Source organism: Leucopleurus acutus, assembly GCF_964270905.1.
Source record: "Leucopleurus acutus genome assembly, contig: HAP1_SCAFFOLD_684, whole genome shotgun sequence".
NCBI classification, from domain to species: Eukaryota; Metazoa; Chordata; class Mammalia; order Artiodactyla; family Delphinidae; genus Leucopleurus; species Leucopleurus acutus.
Window position 1 is genome coordinate 66,057 of NW_028138715.1, and position 17,878 is coordinate 83,934.

The following is a 17,878-nucleotide window of genomic DNA, read 5'->3' on the forward strand; positions in this document are numbered from 1 at the left end:
GTTCGCCCCCGCGGACCATTCTTCCAGGGCAAGTTTTTCTTAGCGTCACTCGATTTCCTGAAGTAGGAGAATGAATACCCAGTGTAGAAAAGGGGGAAGAAAAGCGTGTTAGTTAGCATGAAATATGGTCATCTGATGACTTGTCCATTTTGTATTTGAGGAAGCGAAGATTCTGAAGACCTTCACCTACTCAAGGAGAGGAAATTGCCTCTGTCTACACCAGGACCTCTTACTTTTGCCACTGGTGACATTTTGTGTCCAATAATTCTTTGCTGTGGGCTGTCCTGGGCATTGTGGGATACTCCTACAGTATCCCTGGTCTCTGCCCAGCGGACGCCAGCAGTCCTTCCCCAGCTGTGACAGCAGAAATGGCTCCTGAACTTGTCAATTGTCCGGGGGGCGGGGAGCTGGGGGGAGGGGGGCAGAGTTGCTCTGGGTTGAGAGCCCCTGACCCAGGTTCAGCAGGCACATGGGTGAAGTCAGGACTGTGTATGTCATGTCCTCTCTGGATAACAATAATCGATGGAGTTAAAACTAATAGTGGCTTCTGCTTGGTCACTGGGACAGCAGAGCATTCACTGTTCTGCCTTGAGAGAACAACTTTCCTGTGTTTTAACTAATAAGGCCCTTGTGATGGCTGGATTCTGGGCACCCCAACTAATAAGTGTGCCTATAAGGCAAAGAAACCAAAACCAACGTCCTCCCTGATTGCCAGGGAAGGGGCATGTTTTCTTTCCCCTCCCTCTCCTGGATCCATGCAGTAATTAGCCAAAGTAAAATGAATATTAGCTCATGCTTAATTGCCTTTACAGTGTACTCGCCAGCACTGATGCAGTAGTGCTAAAGCAATGTTTTTTAATAAATGTTTTTAAATTTATTTTTATTTTTGGCTACATTAGGTCTTTGTTGCTGCGCGTGGGTTTTCTCTAGTTGTGGTGAGCAGGGGCTACTCTTCGTTGCGGTTCACGGGCTTCTCACTGGGTGACTTCTCTTGTTGCAGAGCACGGGCTTTAGGCGCGTGGGCTTCAGTAGTTGTGGCACGCAGGCTCCGTAGTTGTGGCACACGGGCTTAGTTGCTCCACGGCATGTGGGATCTTCCCGGACCAGGGCTCGAACCCGTGTTCCCTGCACTGGCAGGAGGATTCTTAACCACTGCACCACCAGGGAAGTCCCTAAAGCAATTTTTTTTAATTTTATGGCTTTAAATAATCCTTGGCTCTGAAATTCCCTGTACCCCTCAGCTATGTAACCACAGGCCCCTCTGCCCTAAATCCTTTTCTTATACTTTGTAGCTTTTTAAGCAATTCCCCTCTTTAGGAAGACATAATCCCTTCTCTGTAGAAAACATGAAAGACCTGAACAAATCAAGATTTCTCCATGGAGAATTCAGCTAGTCCTGTGCTTAGCTCCGAACAAGGAAATCCATCTCTACACCAAGCACGCCATTACCCGAACTAATGCCTGACTTGAATAACAAGCAAATTATTGTGCTTTTAATTGTACCCTGCTCAGTCACAAAGCACGTGTGAGAGAGGAATGTGCCCAGCTTCTCCAGGAGAAACAGGTCAGGCCTCTAATCCTCCTTTTCTGTCACCTTCCCCTCCCCCTTTCCAATCCTTTCTCTTCTCAGCAGAGCAGAGGGAAAAAAAAGAGACAGCTAAATTATGTTTAAAATGGAAGAGTCTCAAAGAAGAAAAACGGCGGTCAGTACTGACTTGGGAGAGGATGCATTATCTATCCACAGCCTCTGCAGTGTGGGCCATTTGAGGACAATCAGTGTTCTAACCGGCTTGCTGGAGGGCGATATCTGCGAGCCTAAACGAGGCTTTCTCAGCCTCAGCACGACTGCTGGGTGGGGTTGGATGCTTCTTTGCTGTGGGCCTGTCCTGTGATGGAAGGACTTTTAGCCCCCTCAAGCTGTGACCATCCAAAGTGTCCCAAGACACTTTCAAATGTCTCCTGGGTGCAAAATTGCCCCTGGTTGAGAACCACGGCCCCAAGCCCTTCCATATTGGGATGGACTTGCTCTCTCTCCCATTCTCTCCCCCCACCATACACAAAACCCAGGAAAATCATGGTTCCTGTGTTAAAACTGGGGAGATCAACGTGCTCTTCATGTAGGTAGAATGAGCGGAAAGGAAAAAGACACTGACTTGTGTGTAGTCAGGGGACAGAGTGGGAACCCCCTCAACGCCAAGACTGAAAAGAGTCTTAGGATGTGGCTGTGTTTCTGGCTCCTCTGGGAAGTGGCAATGCCCCTGGTTGAACAAGCCAACTTTTGAACGCCTCTACCCTGTGCACTTTGGAATCGGGCTTGCTGTGGGCGAGATGAGGAGTGATGGCGAGGCTGCAGAGATGAAGGCGTCTGTGAAGGTGCTGACTGTCTCCTCCCACACTACTTGGGACAGGGGAGAACTACCCAGCTTCGTAGAGATACCCATTGCTCAGACAATGACGATCCTGTCTTGGACCTAAACATCGGGATGAAAGAGAGCTACTGACAAGACAGACGTTGTGCAAGCACGGGGTTGCACTTTCATTACAGTCATTGAGGCAAACATTTCACTCCTGGTGATATAAGACCTCCCCTATTTTTAGGAACTTACAAGAAGCATTATTGCTTCTTCTTACCGGCCAGAAGGAAAGGCGGGAGAACGAGCACACTGCAGTGAGCCCCCATCTCCACTAGATGGCAGTGTACATCTTCCTCAGAAGCCAGGCGGGCAGCGCTCTGGGCAGCTCGTTGGCCTAAGCAAGACAAGGGCCACTCTTCTTTCGGGAGACAGGCGTCTCCTGTCATTGTCGGCACAAACAGCCCCAAACAATTGCACTGACCACACAGCTCTAAGCCACGTTCCAGGGCACTGCCGTCTGTTCAGGAGTGAATGCTGGGAAAATGAACCACGCTGCTAATTTGCTTGATTGGGGGGAAAATAAGATCTCAAGTGACAGTGGGTGTAATTTATTTTTCCAACAAGAATAGGGGCAAAGCCATTTCATCCCCCCCCCCCAAGTGCTACCGTAAATGAAAGCAATCACCTAATTAGTCCTGAATTACTAACTGGCAGGGTAAAGATCTGCTGGAAGTCAAGCTGAAGTGGGGAGTCTGGAGAAAGGGACGTGATTTCTGCAGGGGAGGAGGGGAGGGGTAGGGCGGGCTGGGAGGGGCGGAAGGAGAGCGGAAGGCCTGAAGCCCATTGTGAGGCCCTGCGCCCCTGTGGTCTGGGGGCCGTGCTGGCCCTGACCCTGGGAGAAAAAGAGGCTCAGTCATGTCTTCAGGCCGTTTATTTTGTGCAGGAGAATGACTTTATAAACTGAAGGAAAAAGAACCTGTTGGAGAAAACCTATCCGAGAGTTTCTCTGAAAATGCTACAGATGGAGATGAACTGGCTTGGGAAAGAGAGCACAGCCCTGTGGCGCCTGGCCACCCCGCTGCTGGTGGACCCCCCAGGAAGGCTCTGTCACGGAAACGACAGGCAGATCTGAAACCAAGTTGGGCTTTACGTCATTAAGAAATCCCCCAAAGGAATGGAATAAAGGCCTCCTTTCACACTTTGGGTTTTGCATGTGTCCTGAGGAAGCGCCTCTTCCCCAGCTGAGACAGCGCGCTGTCCCCGCGACCCGGTGAGCGGCCCTCGTCCTGCGGGGAAAGCAAAACAGCAGCGGGGTGGGTGCGCGCCCAGAGCTGCCCCTGTCGCAATTGATTTGTTCAGGGGTGACTTCTTGCGTTCTAGTTAGATGTGACTTTAATCGAAGTGCTTTCCTAAGGCGATTTATCACAACTGTGAACCGTCAGTTTGCACAGCTGCTGCTCTTTTAGGGAAACGCACAGGCTCGGGAGGCGGAGGGGCCGGCGCGGGCTCCCCTCTTTCCCACGGACCGGCCCGCGTGCCCCTCGCCCACCGGAAATATGTGCGCCGCGTCCTCAGAGGCCGCCGCTTCTGTGCTCGGGCTCCTGTGCTGTTTCTGGCTGCTGAACAGCCATCTCCTCTCTCCTGGGAGGGGCAGCTGGTTTCCTTTTGGGGCGCTCCTCTTCTCCCCGTCTCAGCTCCTGCAGCGGAGACGAGGCTGCCCCTCTCTCCCTGCACGCTGTGGGCTGGGTGTGCAACCCGTCTCGGGCCACAGTCCCCCACCGTCCCCGCCGACCCCTCTCGGCGCCCACCACAGCCGGCAAAGCCCACACGGGGCGCCCAGTTAAAGCTGAACCGCAGATGAAAACCACGACTTTTTAGGGTGTCTTCAACATTGCATGCAACATACTTCTACTAAAAAAATTACTGTTTATCTGAAGTTCAGCTTTAACGAGGCGGGCATCCTGTATTTTGCCTGGCAGCCTTCTTGGTTCTAAAGAAAATGTTTGTCCAGAGCAGGTCAAATTGGAATCAGCCTAGGACTTTTAACTGGAGCTTTGGGGAAAAAATACTTAAAAGGTATCTGTTGGGACTGCTAGCCTGGTAGGATTCATGCTTGCAACTGCTGGGAGCCAGCTTTGCTATCATGTGGGGAGAGCTGCTTGAACTAGAAGCCAACACCACAGAGAGCAGACCTGTTTCATTTGAACAGGTGGATCCAGCTGTTCCGGTGGGTGGTAGAGGTCAGGGTGCTGATGGCCAGGAGGGATAATAATTTCCTACCCCTCAAATCTGGGAAGTGAAAACAGCAGGGCTGAATGTGCCCACGGGGCATGGCTTCTGTTCAACTGGAAGAGTGGTGAATGGCTATTGGGTGACAAAAACAGTCGGTCTACTATATTCTTACTTTGTTTGCTAATTGTTTTGCTGCATGTAAACTCTTTGTTGCATTAGCTCTTGTTCATGACATCATGTCTGGAGACAGGGTCTGATAGACTTACATGTGGAATTGGAGATTTAAATTTCAAATCTGTCTCTGCCTGGTTGAGTGGCTTTAGGGTCCTCGTAACCTCTACAAAGTTGAGTTTCTGGGTCTGAAACCTAAGGACAGAGGTGATCGTAATCCATTTGGGCGGCTATAACAAAATACCAGAGCCTGGGTAGCTTATGAACAAAAGAAATTTATTTTTCATAGTTCTGGAGGTTGGAAGTCTAAGATCAGGGTGCGAGCACATTCACAGTCCGGTGAGTATCCTCTTCCTGGGTCACAGTTGGCATGTTTTCTCTGTAACCTCCCATGGCAGAAAGGTCGAGGGACCTCTGCGGGGTCTCTTTTATGAGGGCACTAATTTTGTTCATGAGGGCTCTACCCTCATGACCTTATCACCTCCCAAATGCCACACCTCCTGATACCATCACTTTGGGGGTTAGGATTTCAACATATGAATTTTGGGGGAGGCAAATGTTAAATCTATAGCAGAGGTACTTTCCCCATAGGATGGGGGAGAGGGAAAGTATGTAAGCACCTGTCATAGGGCCTGGTGTGGAGCAGATGCCCCATACAGATGTTATTACAAAATATTGAGTATAGTTCCCTGTGCCATAGAGGAGAGCCTTCTACCTATTCTATGCCTTCTTTGAATGACCGTAGCACTTGTTGCCTGTATCATTTTTATGTCTGTTGTTGCTTTGTGACTGAAAATGAAAAATTTCTATTTGTCCATGTCCTGGCCCTTACATAAAAATGTGTTCGTTTATCTATTTCATGATTATTGACTACATCTTAGACACCGTGTTAACTGCTGGTTCTAGATGCTAGTAAAATATAGACCTTCCTGCTCAAAGTGTCACAGTATTTGTGGGAAAACAAAAAAATGAACAACCTATGTCTCTAAGAGCTTTGTACTTCCCAAAGAGAACACACCTCGTAGGTACAATAAATACATGTATCATACGTAAATGTATAAATAGTTAATGGGACTATACACCTGAGATAACTGCTTTTTGATTCTGAGGAAATGATGATTATATTTCACCAGGAGCTCAATACCACTCTGAGAATGAGGGCTTAACCCCCAACTTGACTCACTGCATCGCTTTCCTATATAAAAATACACAAGTCTGTACATACACTCTAGAAAAAGGCTTATCTGGCATGCATTTCAGATAGCAAGAAGAAAACTTCAAGAGGTTCAGAGAAGCATCCAGAAGCTCAGATGACTGTCTGGCACTAATACAACTTGCTTGACGGAAAATAGAGCTGTAAATCTCACAAAATTAGATGATCTTTTAAGAATTTCAAAACCTCCTGCTATTAATTGGAAATCCTAGAAGAATAGCTTCTTTTAAAATGTACTGATAATATGCTTTACAGCTTAATATTCAGAAGCCTATGTTTTGGCTAAGTGAGCTTCAGGAAGGAAGGAAATTTGTGGTTTACCTCCACTTACTTTGGAACCGCTGGTTCCAAACATCTACTTCTATGCACAGTCATCTTATCATCTGTAAAATGGAGGCAACTCTAAGACAACAGAGTTACAGAGATGTTGCACAGCTCCATGTGTCATTGTCTTCATTTGTTTCAGAATACCAATAACATCTAAGCTACTACTGAAAGAGTGCTATATTACTTGGGGTCATCTAGTGCAGCTCTGTCAAAGTAAAGAAAAGGGACCTAGAATGACTATAATTTTCCCAAGAGGACACAATTATTTTATGGTAAATCTGGGACAAGAACCCTGATCTCTTTGATCCCATTCCATTGTTCTTTCATTGGGTTCTGAACAACCCAGAGAAATAAAACTCCTGTGTGCTGTGTCACTGGTACAGGACATGGCAAGATTGGAATTGGAGCACTACATATTAAGAGGTATCTGAGAAATTCTTCAAACTAATTGAGATATATGCCAGGTACATAGAACACAGTATGTTTTATGAAGATGATTCTGTGCAATGAACAGAACTGGTAACACACACTGGAAGGTGAATTCTCATTTTCTGGCCCCTTGAAAACTCCACCTCAACATACACGTTAAAATAAACATTTGAACTGGGTCATATTTAATTCTGCATGCTCTTGTAAGTCAGAAAAATATTCCATATATCATTTAAGCTGTCACTCACTTTTTAACTTGACTTTCAATTTCTAAAAGTCTTTCCAAACATAAAACAGAGGTGGGAAAATGGTATATGGGAAGCTGCAGAGATGAAATAAGCTTACTTCATTCGGCATAAAGATGAAGAGCCAAACAACTTCTTCATGGCTGAAAGTGTCCAAATCTACTGTCTTCATTTTGTAGTCAAGGCTTCCGGAAAAATATGCTAATGGATTCCTTATTACCCGAATGCCCCATATCAGTTTCAGTAGGTATCATTATATATTATGGAAATTTTTCTCAGTGACAGTGAAAGACATCCTGGCTGAACATCCCCCTGCCCATGACACAGAGATGATGGTCTCAAGCTACCTTGAAGGCACTGGAGCCCACACTATCCGTTACTAATATTAATGGAGGATAAAACTTCATATTCTGTTTGCTCTATATTTGTTAAATCACTTCTTCCCTTCATTAAACTGGATGGCCCATAATTGAGTCTGTAGTGTGTCTATCATTGGAAACTGAACAAATTTTTGTTGGTTTTATCAATGTCATACGTTTCTAGGGAGGGTCTATTCAATAACTAAGTCTAGTTTCACAGTTACAAATAAATTATGATGTAACTTTGAATAAATTAAGCTCATCATAAAGGAAGGATACTGAGAGTTGCTACTACTCCTTCCTTGAGGGGCTCTTGTAAAGCACTAAGTAAAGTAACACAGGTGTATATGTATGCATATATTTTCAATGATATTTGTACAGACTTAAAAAGAACTCTACAGAATGCATTATAAAAACCTTAATGCTGTGTGTCCCTAGTTCCCAGCTCTCTCATTAAAACTACTTAAATGAACACAATCTTATCTGTTAGGATACTACTTCTTGCAGTACCCTGTCCCAACCATTTGCCATCCTCTTCCCATTAGTCCTCAAGTCAGAAGCCCCGAAGATCTGTTCATTAATTTATGAACACATTTCTTCATCCAGCCAAGAAAATTGATTGATCCCTTACCAAATTTCAGGCACCCTTCTTCAGTATGATTTATAGGCATGTTCAGGAAACACAGCAGTGATTAACACAGATGAATATAGTCTCTCTTGAGCTGAGGTGGGAGACAAAAGTAAATAAGCAAATATAAAATCATAAGTATAGTGCTTCCCTGGTGGCGCAGTGGTTGAAAGTCCCCCTGCCGATGCAGGGGATACGGGTTCGTGCCCCAGTCCGGGAAGATGCCACATGCTGCGGAGCGGCTGGGCCCGTGAGCCATGGCCGCTGAGCCTGCGCGTCCGGAGCCTGTGCTCCGCGTCGGGAGAGGCCACAACAGTGAGAGGCCCGCGTACCGCCAAAAAAAAAAAAAAAAAAGCTATGAAAACAAAACCTATGGATGGAGACCTACATGAAAGATGGAAGAGTATAATAATGGCCAGAGTACATTACTGTGGCAGAAGCAGCAGCCCTTAAGGAGGACAACTTTGTAAATTACAAATTGGATTTAAATAGACAGGGAATTGAAAGTGGAGACATTATTTTCTGCAGAAGATGATGGACAGGGGAGAGCAAAGAAAATAAAACTGAGATTGTTAACAAAATACAATGCTAAGCATATAAGTTAGGACTGAGTCCTTAACTTTCATTTTTATTAATGACTGGGTGAGTATAGATTACTGACTACACAGAACCAAGCCTGGGAACACATTTTATATTTATGATCTTTGTGCCTAAAACTAGATTCTCCTGGAATTTAATATGACACTAGGACAACGACTGGCCAAGTTTTAGATTAATCACTCTTACACAAAGATTTTTCATTCATATAATCTCAAACAAATACTGCGTCACCAATTAAGTTCCAGATCCTATGCACTCTGGCTGAAGATATAAGTATCTTGCAAGCCCAGCGTCACTTTCCTCCTTCTCTGGTAACAAATCACACTTTCTATTATGACAATGGCCCCAGTTATCGGCCCAGGAATAAACACTTGACTCAGGAAGAGCCAATTAAAGCCCTCCTTTACAGTTGATCGAGAGCTGTAAGGTTAGCTGTAAGGTTTCAATCTTATGAAATTTTTGTAAAACAACATTATTTCAAAATCTACTAAGTATTCTTTAAGTTCTAGAAACTGCATTCTGTGACTAAGAGGACAACTTATTTGCCGTCGTTTCTGCTCTGCCCACTTTATGTTTCTGGTATTGTGAGATAAAGGCAGTGGGGAATGGCAAACCAATTCTGATTCATTCAACACATGAGTGCTTCTTAGGTACAAAACACCATTCTGAACATTGTCCGAGGTAAAAAGATAAATAATACCTAGCCCCTTATAATACCTAGCCCCTTACCCTCAAGGATCTTCCAGCTTAGCAAGGGAAATAAAACATGCACACAGATGACTGCAACAAAAAGAAGATAATGATTGCTGCCAGATGTTTGGGGAGAATGAGTAGAGCAAAGAGAGAACACAGAATAAGGCAACATTCAACAGTCAGCCAAGAACCATTTGTCGAGCAGTTGCAAGCTGTGACCTGGAAATGGAAGAGGAGAGCATAAATCTTCACATGGGCAGGTGAAAATTCAAGTGTTATTACTTGTAACACAGCTCTTTAAATACATTTTTTGGCACCAAGTGCCTACTAAATAGCCTTAAATTAAAAACTAAATAAGGATACAGTCTCTATCAAATATAGCCTGAGGTACTGATGCCTAAATACTAGGATCACAGTATTTGTGTCCCCAAGGATGCCTTTCTATTGCTTTGCTTCTTTCCCCCTTTCCAAATTAGCTAATGCTGCCTTAACAGGATATCTATTTCACTTGTTCCAGCCTTTTTGATCCAATGTATTGAATAGCAGAATAGGTGAGTTACAAGAGGATATTTTGACTTCAAACAACAGAAATAAAATACTATATAATTGAAAAAAAAAAAAAAAAAACAGAGGCAATCTTTCAGGCACATGTGGATCCAGGAGTTCACATGTTTTAACCAGGTCCCTTTCTCTCTTCCCCACCCCTTCTTCTCTCTGCCTTTTCTCCTCTCTGGTATCTCTCATTATGGGATTCAAATATTTCCCTGTTTATGTGGGAGCTTCTGGCACAGCTGCAGGCTTATACCCTCGCAGCTCCAGGGCTGCCTGGAAGGGGCGGGCGCATCACAGCATAAGGTTGCACAAGGTGTGCACTTATATAGCAGGGCATCACATCTATGAGTGATGGATGATCACATTGTATACAGGGGTAGCTTCGCATAGCGTTTTTTTTTTTTTTTTTTGCGGTACGCGGGCCTCTCACCGCTGCGGCCTCCCCCGCTGCGGAGCACAGGCTCCGGACGCGCAGGCCCAGCGGCCATGGCCCACGGGCCCAGCCACTCCGCGGCATGTGGGATCCTCCCGGACCGGGGCACGAACCCGCGTCCCCTGCATCGGCAGGCAGACTCCCAACCACTGCGCCACCAGGGAAGCCCTTCGCATAGTTTTTACATCACTTTTCTTGAAGATGGCAGTAAAATGGTATGTTTTTACAAAATCAAATAGTGTAACATTGTCCAAAAGATATACATAAAGCATTTAGAGGAAGGAGGCTCCTTTTTCTTTTAACTCCGGCACGGATTGTCTATTGGACAGTGGTAACCCTATGTCATCACCCTCGTTACTCCAGCAGAAGTCCAGGGATTAGCCCTGCATAACTCTTGTTAGCCTCTATTCCCTTCCTTGAACACTGTAGCCAGAAGGATTTTTTCCTCCTCAAACCTTAAGTATTGAAACCTGGAGGAGGGGCATGTCTGAAAAGAAAATGATGGACTGGACTCTCCCTAGAAGGACGATAAATGGGTGGTCAACAAGAAAAAAAATATCCTCTGTACCAGGAAATGTTTGAAGTGTTGTTTGGGTATCAAAAAACGGGTGCCCTACACATAAAGCAACAAAGGATATTGGTCTAAAAAGAACACCATGGCCAAAGGTGCATGGCCTATTTCAACAGAGGATTTGAAAGTTAAAAGTTAACCTGTAAAACATTCAATTCAATTTCATCATTTTACAGATGGGCAAAGTAAAACTCAGGCACAGGAACAGAAGTGCCAAGGTCATACAGGTGGTTGGTGGAAGAGACAACCAACTTCCCAACTTCTGACTTTTTAGGTGTGTGTGTGTGTGTGTTGTTTTGTTTATGTGCAAGGACATTTTTCTTTAGTACACTAACATTACAACAGAAAGTATAGTCTTGTTTTGGTTTTCTCTGCGCCCTCAATTCTGTATAAGACAGTTTCGCTGCACTCCAACAGAAAGGCTCAGCAAGAGTAGAGACCACCATAAGCAGTACACGTGGGCACCAAGGGCAGATACATTGCCCTTCCTTGTGTAGGAACTAGGGCCACTTGTTGCTTTACTGGGCCAAGTTTGGGCTGGACCTGCAGGAGGGGACACCTTTGAAAAACAGCTTCCTAACTGCACTACAACCTGCTCTGGCATCCTGATTCCACTCCCCAAACCCCCCAAATCTTCAGCCAGAAAAAAAAAACAAAAAAAGAATGGATCACTGGATCACTGGATCGATGGGGAGATTTCTGTCTGCTCCTCCTACTGTCACCTCTTTCTTGCTATTTCCTGCCCGAGGAAACCTGACATCAGCCCAAAAGCATCTCTGGAAATGGGTAGGAGGGAGCCTTACACCTGTCATCGCCAGAGAAGAAAGTGCGCTCTGCAGAGTTCTCAGTTGTTCCATCTCTTGCGATGAAAGGAAGAAAAGGAGCGAATCCGCCACAGATTTACTGGAGACCAGGGTTACTTCATTCGGCTCCGGCCACAGTAACCCCTGAAGACCAAAGATGCATTTCCATTCCCAGCAGTTCTTGTTGGCGTCTTTCCCTACAGGCTAGCCCAGTGCCTGGCCCCGGAGAAGTCTCTCCGTAAAGGTTCTTTAGGTCATAAATCAGGCTCCTGCGTGTATGTGTGTTTTTCTTAGGAAAAACTGGCACAGACGAATTAGCAGTAGAGACTGGGCTCTCCCTACTACCCTTCATGCTTGGCGGCATCACCTTCGACTACCTCGCATTCTCCCGGCGCTGACAGCCCCGGCTCCGGACCTCAGGGTTGGAAGCAGTCAGCCCCAGCTAGAACCGCCCTGTCCGGGGCTGATGCCACCCTGTGCCTAGAATGTGCGTGTGGGTGCAGGCGGGCGAGCGAGCGGCTTCTACAGTGAGACCGAAGCAGGAGCTCAGCCTTCGCCTGCGACCTGCGATCCCCAGATTCCCTGGGGACCTCGAAACTCCCAATCGGAGGTACTCCCCCCGCCCCACAGCCGCCCACCCATTCCCTCCCCCCTTACCTCAGCACGCAGCCCCTCCCTGCGTGATGTTGCAAAACCGTGGGGAGGGTGGGCGCTGGGAAGGGTGGGGAGAGCCTGAGAGCGAGCGAGGGCGGGAGGGAGTGGGCGGAGGAGGAGAGGGAGCCGAACGCGCATTTAAAGCGATAGCCATCCTCGCTCTCTCCCCAGTGCTGGGCTGTTGGAGAGCTCGAGCTGCAAGCCACCGAGCGCGAGCTCGAGCGCGGCGCGCTGGCCGGGGAACCCGAGAGCGCACGGCGCCCCAAGCTGGCAGGCGCCGCGGGACCCCCCACCCTCGCCGGCTGCCCTTCCCCGGGCGCCCCTACCCTCCTCGCCCGCAGGAGACCCTGGGCTTCGCCGGAGGAGCTCACCCCAAGGGGCCAGGACTCCGGCGGGCCCGCCACCGTCCCCTCCAGTGCCGCCGCCACCGCCGCAGCCGCGGGAGCAGCATGGTCCAGCTGGGGAAGCTGCTCCGCGCCCTGACTTTGATGAAGTTTCCCTGCTGCGTGCTGGAGGTGCTTCTGTGCGCGCTGGCGGCGGCGGCGCGCGGCCAGGAGAGTTACGCCCCGCACTCCATTCGGATCGAGGGGGACGTCACCCTCGGGGGGCTGTTCCCGGTGCACGCGAAGGGTCCCAGCGGAGTGCCCTGCGGCGACATCAAGAGGGAGAACGGGATCCACAGGCTGGAAGCGATGCTCTACGCCCTGGACCAGATCAACAGCGATCCCAACCTGCTGCCCAACGTGACGCTGGGAGCGCGGATCCTGGACACTTGTTCCAGGGACACTTATGCGCTCGAACAGTCGCTCACTTTCGTCCAGGCGCTCATCCAGAAGGACACCTCCGAAGTGCGCTGCACCAACGGCGAGCCTCCGGTTTTCGTCAAGCCCGAGAAAGTAGTTGGAGTGATTGGGGCTTCGGGGAGTTCGGTCTCCATCATGGTAGCCAATATCCTGAGGCTTTTCCAGGTAGGGGGGCGTTCCCTCCGGGGCAGAGCGCGCCGTAGCTCCCCGCGCTCTTTATCCTGAAGGCTGGCTTGCACTCCAGGGGTGCGGGGTCTGGTCAGCCTTCGCTCATTTCCACCCTGGAGATCCTGCCGAATCCCTCCCACCTCACCCGAGGAGGTACTTTCCCTGCTTGATTCATTTCCCTTCCATCTCTCCCCTGTCCGCGCTCCACTCCATCCGGCTTGACATTCTGGATTTATGGCCCCATTGACAAGAAACAGTCTCCGAAAAACAAGGCGATGATTTAAATGGGTTTGCATTCGAGTGAAATACGGTTCCAAAACAGGCTTGTAAAAGTGCCGGGCTCCTGTGAGAGCCACCTAGGCGCAAGGAATATGAAAGATGAGAAGACGCCTAGAAACTAGGCATTTCTCAACTCCCCAGCTTCCCTGCCCCAAGCCGCCCGACAAGCTGCAGCTGCCTTGGAAAATTTCGAGAAGAGCTTAGGGAGGCAGTTCTTAAACCGAAGGCTAGGTCTTCACCTACATTTGGACGTGAATTGCCCATTTCGCTCGGGTTGGATTTCCCGACCTGTAACCTGTCTCTGCGAGGGCATGGGGCGGAAGGCGTGGGGACTGTCCTCAAGCGGGGAGAAGCCACCGGCAGACGTGCCCCCAGGTGATTTGCTCTGGGCAGTTGTTTGCACCGTCTAAACTGCCTTTGCGATTCGGCCACTGGCAGGAGCCGGGCGATCAGCTTTCTACTCCTGCCAGCTCAGAGCCCGGAGGTGAGCTCATGCTAACTGCGAAACACAATCGCTTTCTCTGCACCCACCCTGTGCCCATCCTTTCCCACGACCTCCCTAACGCAGCCCCCAACCCCAGTGCTGGGTTTTGAGGACGATTCTCAGAGCCAGACAAGAAGGCGCCTGGAGGGAGGCAGTAGGGTGCGCCGAGCAAGGCCGGGCGGTCCTCTAGCTCCGGGTGCAGGCGGGCAACGGCGGAAGATGCGAGGACGGCGGATCGGGCCAGCTGAGCCGTGGGCGGTGCTGCAGTGCTCTCTCACCGCCTGCTCCCGCAGCCTCGGCCCCACGGCTCCTGTGCCGCCCTGGGTATAGATGGATGGCTTCTGGATGAAGAAATTGAGTTTCAGGGTCTGCGTGACTATGGGTTCTCTTGTTTCTCTGTCTTTCTTCCTGTGTGTCTCTCTCCTTGTCTCTCTTTCTCCCTGCTGTTTTTTTTTTTTTTGTCTCTCTGTTTTTATGTTCTCCCTTTCAATTTCTGCCTGTCTTTTCCTTCTCTACCCCTATATCCAAGTTTTTTGTTCATCTCTGTCTTGAAGTGATCCTTTCCTAATGCACAGCTCTCTCCCTGCCTGGTAGGACCCAAGCTCAGTTAGTCCCTTCTCCAGATGTTCTGGCTGACCCTTATGCTCCCCGTAGCTAAAAAGTTGGCTCCCTCTCAAGTGCCTTTCCTGAAGCATGTTGGGTTTCTGGAGGGGACTCCTTGTGATTCAAGCTGTCACTACATCAGCACCCAGGAGTATGAAGTTTGTGTTTGTGCCAGAAGGAGGGGTGCCTGTCTAAAGCTGCAGCCTGGTATGGCCCCTCTGAGCCTCTGAGCATCTCTAGCACCTCTTGAGTATGCCACCATGGAGATCTCTAGATGTTTGCAAGGCCAAAAGTGCTTCTGGGCAGCCTTCACTTTGAGGTAATCCTTTCAGGAAGAGCCTGGGTTGTTGTAAGCAAAACCCAGAAGCACTTCCTTTACCTCTGAGCTTAAACTAGAGAACCTGAGGAGGCAGCGCTGCAGGGAGGATGAGGCCAGAGGTCACCTGAGAACCACAGGGGCAACTCACAGTATTTTTACTGGAGCTCTGGGGGTTGAAGGCACATTTGCTCTTTGACATTTTAAAAATTATTTTGGTGCCTTCACTTGGAGCTTGGGCAGTACTGCAGAGGGGCCTGCCTGTCGAAAAAAGAGTGAAATCTTATAAAGTCAAGAGAGAGCTTGCCGACTAGGCTGAAGGCTTGTGTTTGCTGAAAAAGATTCCAGGGGGAGCTGATTCCTTCTCTGGTGTGTGGATCTGAGGCACTTGCAAGAAAAGAGAACGCTTGCCTTACGCTTAGTTCCCCCGTTCCCTGGGCTGGGAAGGAAAGGAACTGAATGCCAACATTAGCAGTGTGGGTTGGGACCAAAACCATTCAGAGAAAACACTGTCATTTTCCTCTAATTTGCAAATTGCAGCTATTCATGTTGGATTGAACAGCTGAGGGAAAAGAGCCCCCAGTTTTCACCTGCATTTATTGAGAAGAGGCTGGTAGTAGGAGGGATGCACCAACTTGTAGCTTGTGCTGCAAGCTGGATATAAGCTTGGTGTGAGCATCCTGGTTAACCACCGCCCACGTTCAAATATACAGAGATAGATTCCAACAATCTCTTCCCGTAGCCTTATTTTTGCGTGTGATCTTAGAAGCTCCTGGCATGTAAGTCCAGTCCCCAGTTTCCCAGCCTCTGTAAACCTGCAAAATGAATAGAGAGAATAGTGGAACACAGACCCATTGTTCAAAGACACAGTCACTTTAGGGAAGGAAGAAAAGAACGGGTAGGTGAATCTTCTCTGGGATTGCAGGGTTCAGCTCAATGAAGACTGTCCTGTATAAAAGAAACTCCTCTAAATGGTTGAATTCTTAGCTCTCCAGAGATCTGAATTATCTTTTCCCCAGTCCCTGTGGGTTGCTGTGGGGAATGTGCCAAACCTATCATTTGAGATAAAAATTTATGGTGAGGTAAGCTTCTAGGCTGGGGGAAGGAAGACTTAGTGACTGAAATGGGGGATGCTAAGCACTGGGGGGCAAGAAGGAACAAGGAGATAGTAATGGATGTAACAAATGCTGCAGCTGCCAGCAAAGCCTGGATTGAACTTCCTTCCTGAAAATGAGGACCCGGGCAAGAATGACCACTCAGATGTAAACAGTGTCTCTGACTGGGCATTCTCATCTGCCTGCCGGTGGGCCAGAGCTGAGCAAGTCCTTTCTCTCCTCTGTATGCACGCTGAATTGGTTAGTAAGTGACATGTCAGAGGACAGGAATCATATTCAGTGGATCTTTCAAATCCAGGAGTTTGAGGCTAATGAAATTAGTGTGTGGCCAGGGCTCTGCCAACTAGAATTAAGTCACTGCAGCCACCCTGCAATGCATTTTCAGCCTGAAGGGAGCATCAGGGAGGAATTTCGGGAGATTTGTTTCTGACCCTGTACAAAATAATACTCTCCTAATGCTAAGAAAGATTAAATGTAAATTAATATTGACTACGAGTAACATATTTAAAAAATAATCGCCGAGTGGGGGATGGCTTAAAGTGGAGAGATTATATAACGTGGTGTCCAAAGAATAAATCTCCCCTGACCACTGTTTCATGGGCTATAAGTAAGATATATTACAATGGAAATTAATGGGAACGTTTTTAGTCAAGGCTTCTCTGCTATTGACTTGAGAGCAAACACTCTGAGAGTATAAATTACTCTTGCTATGTGCTGACTCTGAATGAACAATATTTCATGTGCAGCGACATGGTCTAAGCTATAGACTTGGAATCGAATGGCATCTGTTTCAATTGTTTTGTTCTCTCAAGAGCAACTAGATAGAAAAAAGTGGTCAATTTGACCCTTGTGGGAGCGTGTTGCAAATCTAAACCTGTGTCCCTCATACCATAAATGAAATACATTTGTAAATTTGTAAGTGTTTTCCTTCTGTTCATTGATGCTTGAGTATAATCTCAAACTTTGGGAGCAACACTTTATACATAAGTACTTGGTTTTCTTCCTTTCTTCTTTCTCTTTCTCTTCTCTCTGTTTCTCTCTCTCTCTTTCTCCATCTTATGTAATTGGATAGAACTGGGCACCTAGGATGATGTGGTGTTACTATAGTGGGATTTAAAAAAAAAAAAATCAACTCTAACCCTTTTAAAAATTTCATAAATACAGGTGTCGGTGCCATTTGGAATAGTCTCTATAACAATTTCTGTCATTTACTGTTTACATTTACATTTTCATTTTACTTTTACATTACATTACATTTACATTTTGTAATGTAAATGTAATGTACATTTTGTAATGTAAATGTAAATGTAAAATGTAAATTACTTTTACATTTTACATTTACATTTACGTTTTCTGTCATTTACATTTCATTTACTGTGTTTCAGCAAATTTACCTAACAGATGGTGAGTGGGCAATTTTTAAAGGGGCATTTTTTAAAAGAGCGGAGAGGGAAGGATTTAGAGACAGGCACATACTATATTTGAAGTTACCTCCACGTGTATTTTATGTATGTATACCCATACAATTAAGAAGTCTTTGGATGTTTTATCTTCAAGAATAATTCAGATAATGGATTACTTGAATATCATAAACATTTAGGGTTTAACAGATTTGTTACATATAGACGTTGTATCATGGATTGAAAAGACCGTAGCCAGCGGGCAGCGGCGGGCGGAACCACCGAGGGGCGGCGCCGGCTGGGCGACGGGTGCGGGGGTCCGTGCTTCCTCGTGGTGCAGGGCTGGGGTTCGCCGGAGACGCCGGGTTGCTCCGCGTTGCCAGGTTACCGAGCGCGTGCCCCGCGCCCGCTCTTCCGCCCGGGCCGCCCTCGGCGCTGCCTGAGCC

General features: G+C 47.5%; 1 protein-coding gene across 1 annotated transcript; it reads left to right on the forward strand.

Annotated features, from left to right (window-relative positions):
* Positions 1 to 11,148: 11,148 nt before the first annotated feature.
* Positions 11,149 to 17,875, forward strand: LOC309979004 (metabotropic glutamate receptor 7-like; the record flags this gene model as incomplete). The annotated part of the gene is made up of 3 exons (XM_082865824.1): positions 11,149 to 12,220; positions 12,436 to 13,232; positions 17,633 to 17,875. The coding sequence occupies exons 2-3, from the start codon at positions 12,714 to 12,716 to the stop codon at positions 17,873 to 17,875; spliced, it is 762 nt and encodes a 253-aa protein (XP_082721950.1). The 5' UTR covers positions 11,149 to 12,220; positions 12,436 to 12,713.
* Between the last annotated feature and the right edge of the window lie 3 nt (positions 17,876 to 17,878).